Source organism: Microcaecilia unicolor, chromosome 4 (genome assembly GCF_901765095.1).
Source record: "Microcaecilia unicolor chromosome 4, aMicUni1.1, whole genome shotgun sequence".
Taxonomy (NCBI): domain Eukaryota; kingdom Metazoa; phylum Chordata; class Amphibia; order Gymnophiona; family Siphonopidae; genus Microcaecilia; species Microcaecilia unicolor.
Genome location: NC_044034.1, coordinates 339,174,604 through 339,192,844, shown reverse-complemented (window position 1 = coordinate 339,192,844; position 18,241 = coordinate 339,174,604). Strand labels below are relative to the sequence as shown.

General features: G+C 45.0%; 1 protein-coding gene across 4 annotated transcripts in view; it reads left to right on the top strand.

The window, feature by feature from the left end:
- Positions 1-2,772, top strand: part of LOC115469447 (arylsulfatase D-like) — a 217,049-nt gene extending 214,277 nt beyond the window's left edge. For all 4 annotated transcript variants that reach the window (XM_030202112.1, XM_030202114.1, XM_030202115.1 and 1 more), the window contains one exon: positions 1,525-2,772. In XM_030202112.1, coding sequence (XP_030057972.1) covers positions 1,525-1,910 — 386 coding nt within the window. In that variant the 3' untranslated portion in view covers positions 1,911-2,772. The remainder of the gene's footprint in view (positions 1-1,524) is intronic.
- The last annotated feature ends 15,469 nt before the right edge of the window (positions 2,773-18,241 follow it).

The following is an 18,241-nucleotide window of genomic DNA, read 5'->3' as shown; positions in this document are numbered from 1 at the left end:
AAGCACTTTCTAAAGATAGGTCTGTTCTATTACAATCCACCACGCACAGAGAAAAACCAGACATTGTATGTACTCTACGGTTTTCTCATTTAGCAAAGGACATACAGAGATCAATAAGACGCAATTGGCATATTTTAAACAATCTAGATTGCTTCAAGGACAAAAACTTAGTCGTGGCTTATTCAAGAAATAAAAATCTTAAAGAACATCTTATACCATCTCATTTACCAGAAATAAGAGAACCTCTTATCCACCATGGTCACCGCCCTTGTGGTAAATGTAGTGTATGCAAACACTCCATGGATACATCTATTTTCTTGCATCCCACAACCCTTCAGACCTTCCATTTACGTCACACCTCAGATTGCAATACTGCATGCGTCATTTATATTATACAATGTCCGTGCCTTAAGTTATACATTGGTAAGACTGTTAGAGCCATAAAAACAAGATTGATAGAACACCGTAGCTGTATCAATAGAAAAATTGAAAGTGCTCCATTGGTCACCCATTGGCTTACTGCCAACCATGATATCTCTGATCTTGAGTCATTGAATAAAGTGGTTCTTGGGTATTTTATTTCCCGTTTCTCTGGAGTCATTGGTCCATTTCCCACTTTTTTGTGCTTTTATTTTTACGTGGGAGTTTGTGTTCATCCACTTAGGTGGATTTCTCGTTCCCATACATTTTACATGTTGATGTAGGGAGTGTCTGCACAATCTATACTGTATGTTTTATGAGTTTATACATACATTTATGATTTACTTCATTATGTACGTGACTATTATTTGATTATTTATTCATGTTGTTTTAGTTTTAAGTGATTTGCTTTGTATGTATACAGTCTATGTATTTAAGATTTGCTAAGGTTTGTGTCCTGTTATTGATAGTATATTTTGTTATGTTTTACAGTATATCTTAAGCTCCTGAAGCAGCCCATGTTGGACAAAACATGGCCGTGTCGGGCATTATTTTAATCCACCAATATTAAAGATTTTTTAGATTTCATCTACCTTTGATCATGTCTGCCTCCATAGTTTTTCCATGTGGGTTAACTCCTGTACTCTTCTCCTTTCTGCATTGTGTGGCCAGTAATTTGGGCATATACTCCACATGAACCACATACTTCGGCTCACAAAAGCTTTCTGCATTGGCCCCTCAGTGGGAAGAAAGGCTTTCTTTTGGTCCAGACTCCTTTCCCTCCTGATGAGAGATACACATGGCCAGACTCCTTAAGCTTTCTGTGCAGTCACTATGAATGTTGACTTTTATTTTGCCCTTCCTTCCCTTTGGCCTCCAGCAGCGTGACTGGGTGACATACGGCATGTAGCATTGAGCCCATTGGTGCTAGTTTGTCTCTGTAGAGAGTTGTTCATTAGTATCCCTTTTGCTCTTGGAAAACTCACTGCATGGCCACTGGATTTCTTAGAGAAAAACAGGGAAATTAGTTTGCAGCTGCTAACCCCTTCTTTACTGATTTAGAAACTGGTAACCATTTGCAAATTATTATTTCTTTCCATGTAGTGGGTGCCGTGTGGAAGGCTCATTATACGACACCGGTGTTCTCTCCAAAAGGTGCTGGAGCCTGCTATAGGAAACGAATGTGCCCATGTGCTGGTGAACAAGTAACTCATCATGATCCTCCCCTGCTCTTTGATCTCTCCAGAGATCCATCAGAGAGTAATCCACTTTCCATTGCTACAGAACCACAGTTTGATACGATCATAAAGAGAATAGAAGAGGCAGTGGAGGAACATCGGAAGACGTTGACACCAGTGCCATTGCAGCTCACGTGGTGGAATAATATTTGGAAGCCATGGTTACAGCCATGCTGCGGAACGTTTCCGATGTGCTGGTGTGACCAAGAGACTGAGAACAGGCATAGTCATCTGCAAGAAATCAAAGATTAACTGAAAAGAATTGGTTCCTTCTGTAAATAATGAGTGTTTACTTCTGGTTAACCCAATGACCTTTACCTACCATGAACCTATCTAGAAGTGACAAATCAGTAACTTCAAAAGCCAGACAAGGGAGGTGGTTATCAAGCTGCATTTAGTCTATAATCCATATTATTTGCCCCATAACATGCGGTAAATGGCACTAACACTGGTTATTTTACAGTAATCCATAGTAATTTTAGTTGCTGTGGGCTACATACTAATGAGATGCAAAAGATGCAAATGTATGTAAAATAGCTGATTAGCATGGGGGCTTACAGTGAATAATGCAAGGCACATTACTCCAGGGAAATATCACCAGCCAAAATCTGGCAATATTTCCATCCTGGGAATATCAGGCTGCAAAGCTGAAGCCAGATGCTCCTGGGCACTTACATCTATAGAGCCTGTGAGCTCTCCTCAATACCCCCACTAATCAGGCACAACTGATCTGGAAGTGCCCCCATCAAATGGTCCCCAACCCAGATCCCCCCCTATCCAGAATGCCCCCAATTGAAAAGAAACTCCTCCAATCCAGTACCTCCAACCCAAAACGAACCCCCAATTCAAAAGGACCCCATCCAATCAGGCAAGACCTCCCCCTACCCTCCTGTAAGCCCCCTCCCAGTCCTCCCTTGAACTCCCCTGGTGTCTAGTGGGGTAGTAATCATGAGTCTATCACTGAGGATCATTGGCGCCATTTTGAGCCAGGCGCCAGTGAGGGCAGGAGCCATGGGACTTTGCTCCTGCCCAAACCCCGCTAGATACCAGGAAGGTTCAAAGTAGGCCAGGAGTGCGGAAGACCTAAGGGAGGGTGGGTTAAGGTCTTGACTGATTGGGGGGGGGAGCTTTTGAGTTGAGAGTGTCCTGGGTTGGGGGGAATTTGCGGGTCAGGGGACCACTTGATGGAAGGACTTCCAAGTTTGCAGGGCATGATTGGGTGGGGGATATTGGGGGCGAGATCATTGGCTGTATGGCCAGAAATGCATGGGAGCATCAGGCCACAGCTTTGTGGTGCGATGCTCCCGGGACAGTAAGATAATGCTGTTTGCGAGGTTGATTGCAAGCAGTGCTGTGTATATACCGCAGGGATCACAAGTAGCATTGTGTATATACCATGGGAATGATTAACCATGGTAACTTAAGGGATGCTAAAAGCCCAACTTGTATTGGACCCTGATAACTATCCCTCTATATATCAACCTTTGGCCCTAGACTTGAAATGCTAGATGCAACGTCAGTAAGCAATTCCAGCTGCTTCTTAATTGCTTTGCACTGGAAAATGTATAATCCCAACTCATGTTCATGGATTTGAACATAATTGATTATGTTCTTTAGTTTCTGATTACTCTAATTGGAAAATCAGCTGTATGCAAGCATTTAGCAAACCTGATTTAAAAACTAATCATGTAATCAATTTCTCAACTATGTTTTTTCTTCAGTGTAACATAGATTAACCATTGAAAACAGACCATTCAAGGACTGTACTACATTAGCTACAACCGTTGTTCAGATAACCAAAGAGCTATACAGCTTCCGTTATAAATCACTGTAAAGAAATATTGAATTTTAATGTATCATTTTAAATAACACAACAAAATAGTCTCTTATTATACACTGCAAAGCATTTCAAAAAATGTTGTTCCTATGGAGTTCAAGATCCTCTTAATGAGAAAGGGAAAAAGCCTCTGTGCCCAGCCTCCACCCAATATTGTAAATCTTGGGATAAGGAGGAAAATATCTGGGTCTGCTTTCTTCATTGGCATAAAAAAAACCCTTATCTCAATTATTTTCTTGCTAAAAAACTTCATAGGAATATTGGATCCAAAGAAAAGTGATAAAACAAACACTTAGCTTAAGATTTTAAACCACTTGTGAAGACAAATGTGTAAAAAAAAGTCAATTACTACCCCATGGCCACTTAGAAGGTCTATCCCCAGCACAGCTCAGGTCCACCTGCTGCTTGTACTCTACACTAGCAGCCTTCTCCCACCGACTGGGTCCTCTAGGCAAGTCTCCAACTCTCAAATTATTCCCAGTGATTGTTACTGGGGCCACACTCCCAGTGGTCTCGCAGTTTCTAGAAAGCACCCATAGATCCAACATCAAACCACCAGGATTCTTACTCACTCCAGACAAGCAGAGGCAATAAACTACAAATTTTTATTGTCATGAAAAATGAAAATAATGAACAGATAAGGTGCAATCAGCAAAAAAATAACAGATTACTGAAATATGGATCAATTAGAACACTATCAGTGGCATAGTCGAAAGAGAAGGATGCCCATCTTCCGAAACAAATTGGCATAATCGAAAGCTGATTTTGGGCGTCCTCAACTGCTTTCTGTCGCGGGGACAGCCAAAGTTCACGGGGACATGTCGGCAGTGTACCGAAGGTGGGACGGGGCGTGGTTAAGAGATGGGCGTCCTCGGCCGATAATGGAAAAAGAAGGGCGTCCCTGACGAGCATTTGTCTGACTTTACTTGGTCCAATTTTTTTCATGACCCAGCCTCGAAAAGGTGCCCGAACTGACCAGAAGACCACCTGAGGGAATCGGGGATGACCTCCCCTTTCTCCCCCAGTGGTCACCAACCCCCTCCCACCCTAAAAACCCCCAAAAAACATTTTTCCAGCCTCTATGCCAGCCTCAAATGTCATACCCAGCTCCATCAGAGCAGTATGCAAGTCCCTGGAGCAGTTTTTAGTGGGTGCAGTGCACTTCAGGCAGGCGGACCCAGGCCCACCCCCACTAACCTTTAAGTGCCTCCCTCCCTTACCTTGGGTGCTGAGCCCCCAACCCCCCCAAAGCCCACTCCCCAGGGCCGCCGAGAGACTGGGCCGGGCACGGGACAAGGCCGCCCCTGGGCCCCCCAACCCGAGGTCGCCGGGCCCCCCTCCACCCGCTACTGGGCCCTCTCTCCACCCTGGGCCCTCTGAACTAACCTTTAAGCGCCTCCCTCACCTTCGCAGCAAGCAGCGGCAGGCCACTCCTTCCTTCTGTGTCCTGCCCTCGCCTGACGTAACGTCCGCGAGGGGGCGGCACAGAAGGAAGGAGAGGTCTGCCGCTGCTTGCTGCGAAGGTGAGGGAGGCGCTTAAAGGTTAGTTCAGAGGGCCCAGGGTGGAGAGAGGGCCCGGTAGCGGGTGGAGGGGGGCCCGGCGACCTCGGGTTGGGGGGCCCAGGGGCGGCCTTGTCCCGTGCCCGGCCCAGTCTCTCGGCAGCCCTGGGGAGTGGGCTTTGGGGGGGTTGGGGGCTCAGCACCCAAGGTAAGGGAGCTATGCACCTGGGAGCAATTTGTGAAGTCCACTACAGTGTCCCCTAGGGTGCCTGCTTGGTGTCCTGGCATGTGAGGGGGACCAGTGCACTATGAATGCTGGCTCCTCCCACAACCATAGGGCTTGCATTTGGTCATTTATGAGATGGGCGTCCTCAGTTTCCATTATCGGCGAAAACCGAGGTCGTCCATCTCTAAAGTCGACCATCTCAACATTTAGGTCGTCCATCTCTTAGGTCGACCTAAATATTGAGATTTGGGCGTGTCCGACTGTATTATCGAAACGAAAGATGGACGCCCATCTTGTTTCGATAATACGGGATACCCCGCCCCTTCACGGCGACGTCTTCAGAGATGGGTACCCTTAGAGATGGGCGTCCCCGTTTGAAAATGCCCCTCTATCTAAATATTTGTTTACTATCCGTATAGCTGCTCACAGGCTATACGGCTAACTGTTCACAAGGTTTCAGCAAAGAGATCTTTCTCTCTCTTCTCTCTGGCTAAGACTGGAGAAACAGCCAGTACATCCTAGCTGAATTTCAGCTCCTGGGCCAATCAGAGCCCAGAACAACATTTTTTAAAAGTAGCTGGCCACATCACTGCAGGTTATCTTCTTCTCTGTGTTAAACTAAAGAAGGAATAGTCATTTCTCTGTAACAGCTTTAAACATAAACATGCACCACCTGCTGGCCAAACTAGAGAAATAAATAATCTTGTAATTCTTATGCTGGAAAATTTACCATTTATTTATTTATTTTAGCACATTTATATCCCACATTTTCCCCACAGTTTTGCAGGCACAAAGTGGCAGCGGTCCGTCTCCCATAAGAACTCAATATAACCCCCCATTATAATGAGGATTACTGAGTGGTGTTAGCTTTCCCTGGAATCCTTGGGGGGGGGGGGGGGGGGAGAGGGAGAGAGATGTTCTTGGGTGGGAGTGAAACCCAGCCCAGGGATATGCGTGTGAGGGATAAGTTGCAGAGGGAAATGTTTTCTTGTTAATGATTGAGACAGACTTGGAGTTTGAAGGTAATGAAAGGTGTTGCTCAGAGCACAAGGTCTTTGGTTGGCTTCACCCTCGGCGGGACCGTTAGGAAAGGGGGTATCCTGGAAAGGCCAGATAACCTAAGGCTGATTTAAGGGGGAGTTATTGTTAGCCAAAGGCAGTAACTGTTGAAAGGTGTGCTCTGGGTGGGCAGAGGGAGCCCAGCTCATAAACAGGAAAAGAGAAGAGCCTGTTCAAAGCCAGAAGGTACAGCCCAGTAAAGTGCAACTCTGGAGGAGAGGACAAAGAGGTCTGTTCCTGGAGGAATTAATTGTGATCACCAATGCCAAAAGCATACCCTTGGATTACACAGTACAAAGGGATTGTTATAATTTGGGATTGTTATAAGAAACTGTTTTAGTAGTGGATAAGACTGTACCAAATAGTCTTGGATGGACAGAAAACCTCTTGAACCAAATGCTCATTCTATATAAAGGAATTACGAAGTTGGATTAATTACCTGTTGCTGAGTTCAGTAACGTTCAAGTAAAATAATAACTCCTTGGTATAGCAAGTATTCCTTGAGAGAGAGAGAGAGAGTGAAGAGCTTACTTCCAGACTCTTCAAGGATACTAAGATTTAAGCCCAGTTTAACATCCTACAGCCTTACAGATCTTTATCCGGCCCTGGCCTGTGCCCGGGCTTAAGTGAGAAAACCTGAACTGTGTATGAAGACTGAGAGGTGGAAGGTAAAAAGGTTGGAACTGAGCTGGTTGGTGAGACGGGTTACGTGAGGAAACTCCCATGAAACGTGGGAGACTCAGGAGCCAGAACATCTGTGTTTCTCTGCCTGCAGGTGGCGTAGCTACGTGGTGCCTGAGGGGGCCGGGCCCCCCGCAGATTCACCCCAGGACCCCCCTCCCGGCGAACCCGCCGCCGCCTACCTTTACTTTTGCTGGCGGGGGATCCCACTCCCCGCCAGCCGACGTCTTCTCAGTCCTTCCTGCTCTTCAGTTTGTTTGCTGATGTCCTGCACGTAATTGTACGTGCAGGTCTGTTCTCTGAGTCTGACGTCCTGCACGTACAACGTGCAGGACGTCAGCAAACAAATTGAAGAGCAGGAAGCGACTAAGAAGAAGACGTCGGCTGGCGGGGAGTGGGATCCCCCGCCAGCAAAAGTAAAGGTAGGCTGCAGCGGCGGCGGGTTCGCGGCGGGTTCGCGGCGGGAGGGGGGGGCGGCGCCGGGGGGAGGGCTAAAATGTGCCCCCTCCCCCCGGGCTCTGGACCCCTCTCCCACAGAAGGCTGGCTACGCCCCGCATGAGCATCTTGAAATTTCACAGCTGACACATCCTACTGCAAGATTAAAAAGCAGGAAGTGTGGGCTGGGAGATTTGAAGCTGTTCAGAGTTGCATTTCTGGCAAAGAAGTGTAGTAGCGGGAATGGAGTGGGGTGAGGTATTGGCAGAATGAGGTGGGACATAAGCTAGGTAGAGGGTGTGGCCACAAACCTACCTCTTAAGATGCCTCTTGGCATCATTGACATGGTGGATAAAATGAGAGCAGCCATCCAGAGAAAGAAAATAGTCTTCAACACTTCAAAAATGAAAACTGTGGTGATGAACTGTGCAATGTTTATCACTACTGCGGCTGCCAGACAAGTTCCCCATCATCATGCAACCTGCAGTATCTGGCAACACGGAAAATGCCTCGAGCATTATGAGCTCAATAAAGTGAGCCCAGAACTAATTTTGCAAGAGTGTCTGGCAACACAAACACTTTTGTATCAGTACAGCCAAACACATTCCATATTATCCAGCACACGAGCCTGTCATCACAGGGGCTATTTTGTCCCTCCCAAATTTCTCATGTCCATGTAAAAACTTCCCAACATAACTTAGAGGCTTCTAGTGCAGTGGCGTAGCCACAGGTGGGCCTGGGTGTGCTGGGGCCCACCCACTTAGGGCTCAGGCCCATCCAACAGTAGCACATGGTAATGAAAATGCTGCTCTCCACAATACTGGCACCTTCGCATGCTCAGTTTTCAGCGCATGCCTGCTGCAGACTGCCAAGGAGACTGGAGAGAAGCTTTTTCCCACCAGCTGAGATATTTTTTTGATGTGGGGGTGGGGGAGAGAACATTTGGTGCCCACCCACTTCTTGCCTAGGCCCGCCCAAAATCTGCTGTCTGGCTACGCCCCTGTTCTAGTGTTGGTACCTCAGCAGCTGCAACAAACCATAAAGTTGTCCAAAGATAAATGTAGAGCAAGGTAATAAATATTAACAGAATATTCAACATTATATGCAAGGCTTCTATTCTTAGGTGTTTATTTTCCAGCTCCTTAAGGGTTCTTTGAGGATGCAAAAAAAAAAAAAAAAATCAATGTTTATGGGTGTTTTCACACAACATGCACGCTAGATTAGCCCTAACCTTATCCAAGTAGTTACCTGGGTACCCATCTGAATATCATCTAGGGTTGCCAACTAGATCCTGATTTGCACGACAGGGTTGATCCAATCCTGGGCTTACCCCAATGCATTCAGGGACTTGTAGTCTTGCTTTTCTTAGTGAATTGAATAGGGAAATCAGAACCACAACCCTAATATCGCCAGTACCCAGATAAATACTGGTGGCCGCCGAATATTTGGATATTCAGCACGTTTTTAGCGTGTGCTAAAAATTAACATGTACTAATGCTAGAGACGGTCCCAAAAAACAGAAAAGCAATCGAGTCGCAAACTCCAAGATGGAAAATGCTAAAAGCAGATCAGCAATCGATATACATCGGCTTTCATTTGTGCAAATAATCTTTAGTATTGCCCGACACTGGCTGTGTTTCACCCAGAAGGGCTGCCTCAGGGGTCAATAAGCGGATTTTAACTTCAGCGTTGAAAAAAACCAGCAAAAACACTATTTGTGAAGTTCAATCCTTGTTACTAGTAACATAGTAAATGATGGCCATCCAGTCTGCCCAACAAGATAAACTCATTTTACATGGTATGTGATACTTTATATGTATACCCGAGTTTGATTTGTCTTTGCCTATCTCAGGGCACAGACCGTAGAAGTCTGCCCAGTACTACTGTTGTACTAAGTTCTGAAGCTAACATCAAAGCCCCTTAAAATTTACACTCCAGCCCATCCCTATCTATTTAGTCACGATCAGGGCGTAAGACCGTTGAAGTCTGCCCAGCTCCCGTTTTGTTTCCAATTACCGGCGTCGCCACCCAATCTCCGCTAAGATTCCACGGAACCATTCCTACTAAACAGGATTTCTTTGTGTTTATCCCACACATGTTTGAATTCCATTACCATTTTCATCTCCACCACCTCCCGCGGGAGAGCATTCCACATATCCACCACCCTCTCCATGAAAAGTAGAACAGCGTATACAAGCACTCTTCACAATAGTTTTTTCCAGCGATTGTGAGGAGTGCTTGTATACGCTGTTCTACTAGTAACAAGGATTGCACTTCACAAACAGCGTTTTTGCTGAAGTTGGAATCCGCTTATTGACCCCTGAATTAAAGTTGATGTATATCGATTGCCGATCTGCTTTTATCATTTTCCACCTAATGCTAGAGACACCATAGGAATATATGGGTGTCTCTAGCCTTAGTACACGCTAAAAATGCTAGCTCGCCGCCTACAGCTTGGCTTAGTAAACAGTGCCCTAAGAGGCCCTTTTGCAAAGGTGCGGTAGGCTCAACATGTGTGCAGCATGAGCCAAAATGAGACTACCATCAGGATAGCACACCCCCTGGCATTAATTTCAGATTTGGCACACACCCATACCACCGGGACAAATGATTTTTTAATTTCCTACCCTAGGCAGCATTTCTGGCATTAATTGGCAGTTAGCTTGCGCTGCCTGGTCACCGTGCGTGTAGCGAGTGAGCTCTTACTGCTAAATCAGTGGGTGGTGTTAAGGGCTCAGGCCGTAAATAGGCACAAGCTGGTTTCAGTTTTACCACAAGCCCTTTTTCCGGCCCATTGAAAAAAAGCTCTTTTTCCCAGAAGCGGTTAAAACTTGCCCGGCATGCGCCAAAAACATGTGTCCCCACTACCGCAGGCCACTTTTTTTTTTTGAGTAAAAAGGTTGTTGCTACTGGACAGGGTCTCTCTTTGGTTGTGCAGGACCCCCAGCCTTGAGTTATATCAGCTATTCTCACTAAAGAAAATATTTGTAACTTATCTCACGGGAATTTTGCCTGTTTTTGATATTGTTACCTAATTTCCTTTTTTTTTAATTATCTCTTGCTCTCCCTTATATTGAGGACTTTTTTGGATACTGAGTAAATTTATTTCTTGATATTACGATGTTTTCTTGATGCTTGGCCAATTTTCTGTACAAGTTTTTTGCTTGCTTAGATATATGTAAAATCTTTAATAAAGAAAATTAAAAGAAAAATACTTGTCCAAGATCAAAGGTTGATACAGTGGGATTTGAATCAGGCTTCCCTGGTTCTCAGCTTTCTGCTCTAATCATTCGGCTATTCCTTTATTCTATTCACTTTATGTTGAAAATAGCAACTATTAGGAGGGCAGTTCTCCAGTCCCCTGGTAGCAATGTTGCTCTTCAAGTTTCATGGGCCGATCAATGGGCTGGCATCCCTGCTGATAGATTTTGGCCTTCTTTTCAGTTACCCTCCTCTGAAAGGATACAATGGGATGAGGAATACTACGAAAGGAAGAATTTAACTGTTTCGTTAAATTCTTCCTTTCAAAGTATTCCTCGTCCCATTGTATCCTTAATGCCTGTCCAACTAATCTTCTGAAGAATGCCCCTAGCTTGTTCATTGAACTTCTCCGGGAACATACATCTTTCTTGTTTTCTCAAGGCCTCTTCCCAGCTGAGAAGGGTTCTATAATTTTAACCCCTATTACTAAAACACTCTTACATAGTAACATAGTAGATGACGGCAGAAAAAGACCTGCACGGTCCATCCAGTCTGCCCAACAAGATAAACTCATATGTGCTAGTTTTTTGTGTATACCTTACCTTAATTTGTACCTGTCTTTTTCAGGGCACAGACCGTATAAGTCCACCCAGTACTATCCCCGCCTCCCAACCACCAGCCCCGCCTCCCACCACCAGCTCTGGCACAGACCGTATAAGTCTACCCAGCACTAGCCCTGCCTCCCAACCGTCTCTGCCACCCATTCAAGGCTAAGCTCCTGAGGATCCCTTCCTTCTGAACAGGATTCCTTTATGTTTATCCCACACATGTTTGAATTCCGTTACAGTTTTCCTCTCCACCACCTCCCGCGGGAGGGCATTCTAAGCATCCACCACCCTCTCCGTGAAAAAATACTTCCTGACATTTTTCTTAAGTCTGCCCCCCTTCAATCTCATTTCATGCCCTCTCGTTTTACCGCCTTCCCATCTCCGGAAAAGGTTCGTTTGCGGATTCATACCTTTCAAATATTTGAACGTCTGTATCATATCACCCCTGTTTCTCCTTTCCTCCAGGGTATACATGTCCAGGTCGGCAAGTCTCTCCTCATACGTCTTGTAACGTAAATCCCATACCATCCTCGTAGCTTTTCTTTGCACCGCTTCAATTCTTTTTACATCCTTAGCAAGATACGGCCTCCAAAACTGAACACAATACTCCAGGTGGGGCCTCACCAACGACTTGTACAGGGGCATCAACACCTCTTTTCTTCTGCTGGTCATGCCTCTCCCTATACAGCCTAGCAAACTTCTAGCTACGGCCACCGCCTTGTCACACTGTTTCGTCGCCTTCAGATCCTCAGATACTATCAGCCCTATAGTATAGGCTCACTGAGTGAGATGTTGCCAACTACAGGCCAGTTGCTTCCATCTCCTTATTGGTAAAGGTATTGGAAGGAATTCCAGCAGTCAGGGGTGGACTGAGAGTGGTCTGGGCCCCTCGCCTGGCTGCTACCCAATGCCCCTCCTACCGCTGCGTTGCTGTCCCCCCCACACCGCCTCTGCTGACGCCCCCGCCATCCCGGTCCTACCTGAAGTGCCCTGGTGGGAGTGATTATGTTCTTTCCTGCCCGCTGCGCTGCCGCTATTCCCCCACCCACCGGCGCCACTGTGTTTTCCAAATGGTGGCTGAGACTTCTTGTGGTAGTCTCACAGCGGGTCAACAGCGGATGCAAATTTCAAATACTGACATATTTCAATCACTGTACTATAGGTTAACAAATACAAATAAAACAAAAAATGGAAAATATGATGATACCATTTGATGGGACTAAATACATTTTTCAATTAGCTTCAGAGGCCAAAACCTCTTTCCTCAGGCCGGGACACTATACTGCTGTTAAGGTATTCCGTTCTCAGCCCAGCACAGAGAGGGTTCAAAGTACAGAACAAAGTCCAAATAGCAAAAGAAAGCAACAAGAGCCCTCGAAATCAGGACAAAGTTCCTTTAATCACATAACTTGGATACTTTTGGAAGATTGTTGTCCAAGTTATGTGATTAAAGGAACTTTGTCCCAATTTTGAAGGCTCTTGGTTCTTACTTTTGCTATAAGGTATTCTGTTCTGACATGAGAAAGGAGGGTTGAGTCTCCAAACATTAGTCAAAAAAGTGTTAACATTAGTCCAATAAAGATATCACCTTATTTCCATTTTCTGTATTTATTAACACAGCTACCACACTACTTTATCCTAAACTAAAAATAAAATTCATTTTTTCCTACCTTTATCTGGCCATTTACTTTTTCTAATTGTGTCGGTCCCAGTCTCTTGTTTCTTCTTTCCTCGATCGCTTCTTAACTGTCGCTAGCATCTGCCCCTCTCTCCCCCCCTTTCCATCCAGCATCTGCCCCTCTCTCACCCTTTCAATCCAGCATCTGCTCCCTCTCTCTCTCTTCCTCCCCTTTCCATCCAGCGTCTGCCCCCTCTTTCCCCTTTCCATCCAGCATCTGCTCCCTCTCTCCTCCCCTTTTCTTCTGAGGCAGTGGACAAAGAAATTATATATATATAAGAAGTGATATTAACTGTTAAAATCTGGGGTTTAAAAGTGGTGTTTGAATTCCTATTTCAAAATCAGCTTTTTACCTTGCAAGCAGAGCAAAGGAATGCCAGATGGTTCATATTATTTGAAAGTCTTGCCGGGCTGGGTCAGAAAGGTCAGAAAGACCCTTGTGAGGGATGGATTGCTAAATGCTGGCACAGCTGTAAACTATTATGAATGAACAAAGGAATGAGCCAGACATGCTGAAGTTTAAAAGGCTGAAATACTATTTCAGAAGTTCTTGATATGTAGATTTTGTTATAAGGAAATAGTTGGATTCTAAATAATTCTAGATATTCCTGATGTTTAGATATGTCTTATAAGAATGCTTATTTTAGAATATGTTTACTCTGTGTAGTTAAATGTAGAATACTTTTTTAAATCTAATGTTACTCTTTGTCTGTTGTGGAGAGGCCAACATATGTTTTGAGTTTTCTGTGGTCTTAGCTAGTTTTGTGAAGGAAGCTGATAGGTGAAAAAGGTCAGGACTAGTCAGCTCTCTTCTCCTTGATTAATTATAGGTAAAATGCAGAAATGATCTTGAAAGTAATAGCCTGATATGTATGCTATTAAGTAAGACTGACTTTTGACCTCTTTAATGAATGCCAGAGTTTAGTTAGTAGGTAGTATGAAGCTGATTAGGAATATGAGAATAACCAATGTTAGATGGGGCCTCTTAGTCTCTAAGGGAATCCAGTTTAAGCTATAGATGAGACATCAATCATAATGAGAAATGTAAGAGACTGGAGACCAAATGTCTGGCATGAGGGGCCCCAGGTCACAGGTCAGTTTAGGATGTCTGGAACCTATGTAACTGATATTTCAAAAGTAATGATTGGTTGAGGCAAGGTAGCCAATCAGTTTCTTAACCAATTGGGAGTAAAGGGGGCTAGGCTAGGAGGAGGGCTTAGGACCCTATTTAAGTGGGAGCAGAAGCAGTTTACGTCAGAAGGAGCTCAGAAGAAAGAGAAGGACAGAAGGAACAGACAGAAGAAGGAGAAGACAGCATAAGAAGAGAAGCAGCTGAGACAAAGACACAGAGAGCTGAGAGAAAGACACAAAGAGCTAAGAGAAGAGAAGAGAGCTAGAACTGATGTCCTGCTTTGTTTGCTGGCAAATAAAGAAGATTTCTCTCTCATACTGGTGTGTGCTGTCTGACTCCTGAAGTATCACAAATTCCTATCTCAATTCCTGCAACACTTCCACCATCTGCCCCCCTCTCCCTCTACCCCTCCCCTTTTCCATCCAGCATCTGACCCTTCTCTCCTCACTTACATCCAGAGTCTCTCCTCTTTTTCTCCCTCCTCCATCCAGCATCTGGCCTCTCTCTCTCTTTCTCTCCCCTTTCCATCCAGCATCTGCTCTCTGTCTCTCCCCCCTTTCCATCTAGCACCTGGCCCCTCTCTCTCCTCACTTCCATCCACTCAAAATTGTACAGGAAAATGTGGGGTATAAATGTCATAAATAAATACAGTGGTACTTTATGGGTATTTATTAGTTCAAGCCTAAGACCCCCCGACATTCAAAAGCGCTTTTCCGGATAACTGTAGACAATATCCAGATAGTACTGGGGTGCAGTGAGGGCAGAGTGTAAACATTTCACCCATCTGCAAGGAGTGTGCCAGTTATCAGTTCACCATCTTTACAGTTTATTTATTTAGTAGGATTTATTAACCACCTTTATGAAGAGATTCACCAAAGGTGGTGCACAGCAGGTACAGTTTAACATAAAACTTACAATGTTGTTAACAATATAATAACAGTAAATGTGGCCAAATATAAACATGAATACAATAAATGAGGTAAACTCGAGAAAAGCGAACTAAAACCTAATAATAGAACTACCGTCCTCCTCAGCAATCTCCCTCTCCTTCTGCCATGGTCTGCCCCACCTCTGACAAAAGCACAACTTCCTGTTTCCACCTAGGCGGCAGAGGAAGATTGCCGAGGAGGTCGAAGGCAGCATGTTTGAATTGCTCCCGTGCCGTACAGGGGCTTAGCCAGACAACAGATTTTGGGTGGGCCTGAGCAAGAAGTGGGTGGGCACCAAGTGTTCTCCCTCCCCCACCACCATGAAAAAATCTCAGCTGGTGGGAAAACACTTCTTTCCATCTTGGCCGTCTGCATCAAGCATATGCTGAAAACTGAGCATGTACAGGTTCCAGTATCATAGACAGTAGCGTTTTCATTACCATCAGGGGGAAGTCTTCAACTGGCGGAGCTTGGGATCCCCACCAGCTACTGCTAAACATGTGCTACGCCACTGGTGCCGTAAACCCTCTGTTTAGAAAAAAGTATTTTTAAGTTAGACTAGGCAGGTGAGGGAGACGCAACAGAACATCTGCTAACAGATGCAGGTAATAGGTAAATGTCCATTAGAACTTTGTAACCCTGGAGGTGGGTGGGAGAACAGGGGAGGAAGAAGAGAGAAAGGAGATACTAGAATGGGGGGGACACCGACTGATAGTTTGCAGGGAGTGACAGAGTCCCTAGCCCTGGCCCTGTATTCAGCATCATTCGCTATGCAGATAGCAGTAGTGAATAAAAGTAAATCATTTAAACACTGCTGCTGGTGTTTAAACATTGATCTGTAAAATCAGAAGCCCTATTTCTATAATAACAGGTCATTTATTTATCTAAAATACCTATAGTCCTTATGGTCTATATGTCCAAACTCTATGTGGATTCCAAAAAGTACATTCATAATTAAAATACATAAAACAAACAATAAAAACACCCATAAAATACAAGTTCAAATCTTAGTATCCCACCACTGTATCAATACTTGACCATATGGTGAGCGGGTGGGTGAAGAAAAAGCTCTGGGTGAGTGTCTGGAAAAGAATAGCTACAAGTTACCTTTTCCTGGAAAATACATGTAAGGTTGCAGCCCAGCAATCCTTTAAGAGTCCCAGGACTGGCCCACGTGGCCTCAGGGTGATTGGGAGGCTTAGTAGTGGGTGAATAAGGAGGGGTGGAGGACAGTCTCAGAGCCAGTCTCCATGTTAAGATGCATCTCTTTTTCCTGCAATTAATTTTACCCATGATCTCTCCACCTTTGTTATTAATGAGTGGAGGAGTGGCCTAGTGGTTAGGGTGATTGGACTTTGGTCCTGAGGAACTGAGTTCGATTCCCACTTCAGGCACAGGCAGCTCCTTGTGACTCTGGGCAAGTCACTTAACCCTCCATTGCCCCATGTAAGCCGCATTGAGCCTGCCATGAGTGGGAAAGTGCAAGGTACAAAAATAAAATAGATACTATTGAAGATTCTACATGGAATGTTACTATTCCACTAGCAACATTTCATGTAGAAGGCTGCGCAGGCTTCTGTTTCTGTGAGTCTGACGTCCTCACAGACGTCCTGCACATATGAAGCAGAAGCCTGCGTGGCCACATTGGTGATCTGCAAGGGCCGACTTCTACATGGAATGTTGCTAGTGGAATATATTCCATGTAGAATCTCCAATAGAATCTCCGGGAAATTATAGACCGGTGAGTCTGACGTCGGTGCCGGGCAAGATGGTGGAGGCTATTATTAAGAATAAAATTGCAGAGCATATACAAAAACATGGACTGATGAGACAAAGTCAGCACGGATTTAGTGAAGGGAAGTCTTGCCTCACCAATCTAATGCATTTTTTTGAGGGGGTAAGCAAACATGTGGACAATGGGGAGCCGGTTGATATTGTATATCTGGATTTTCAGAAGGCGTTTGACAAAGTGCCGCACGAAAGACTCCTGAAGAAATTGCAGAGTCATGGAATCGGAGGTAGGGTATTATTATGGATTAAGAACTGGTTGAAAGATAGGAAGCAGAGAGTAGGATTGCGTGGCCAGTATTCTCAGTGGAGGAGGGTAGTTAGTGGGGTCCCGCAGGGGTCTGTGCTGGGTCCGTTGCTTTTTAATGTATTTATAAATGACCTAGAGATGGGAATAACTAGTGAGGTAATTAAATTCGCCGATGACACAAAATTATTCAGGGTCGTCAAGTCGCAGGAGGAATGTGAACGATTACAGGAGGACCTTGCGAGACTGGGAGAATGGGTGTGCAAGTGGCAGATGAAGTTCAATGTTGACAAGTGCAAAGTGATGCATGTGGGTAAGAGGAACCCGAATTATAGCTACGTCTTGCAAGGTTCCGCGTTAGGAGTTACGGATCAAGAAAGGGATCTGGGTGTCGTCGTCGATGATACGCTGAAACCTTCTGCTCAGTGTGCTGCTGCGGCTAGGAAAGCGAATAGAATGTTGGGTGTTATTAGGAAGGGTATGGAGTCCAGGTGTGCGGATGTTATAATGCCGTTGTATCGCTCCATGGTGCGACCGCACCTGGAGTATTGTGTTCAGTACTGGTCTCCGTATCTCAAAAAAGATATAGTAGAATTGGAAAAGGTACAGCGAAGGGCGACGAAAATGATAGTGGGGATGGGACGACTTTCCTACGAAGAGAGGCTGAGAAGGCTAGGGCTTTTCAGCTTGGAGAAGAGACGGCTGAGGGGAGATATGATAGAAGTGTATAAAGTAATGAGTGGAATGGATCGGGTGGATGTGAAGCGACTGTTCACGCTATCCAAAAATACTAGGACTAGAGGGCATGAGTTGAAGCTACAGTGTGGTAAATTTAAAACGAATCGGAGAAAATTTTTCTTCACCCAACGTGTAATTAGACTCTGGAATTCGTTGCCGGAGAACGTGGTACGTGCGGTTAGCTTGACGGAGTTCAAAAAGGGGTTAGATAGATTCCTAAAGGACAAGTCCATAGACCGCTATTAAATGGACTTGGAAAAATTCCGCATTTTTAGGTATAACTTGTCTGGAATGTTTTTACATTTGGGAAGCGTGCCAGGTGCCCTTGACCTGGATTGGCCACTGTCGGTGACAGGATGCTGGGCTAGATGGACCTTTGGTCTTTCCCAGTATGGCACTACTTATGTACTTATGTACTTATCTATTTTATTTTTGTTACTTTTGTACCTTGCGCTTTCCCACTCATGGCAGGCTCAATGCGGCTTACATGGGGCAATGGAGGGTTAAGTGACTTGCCCAGAGT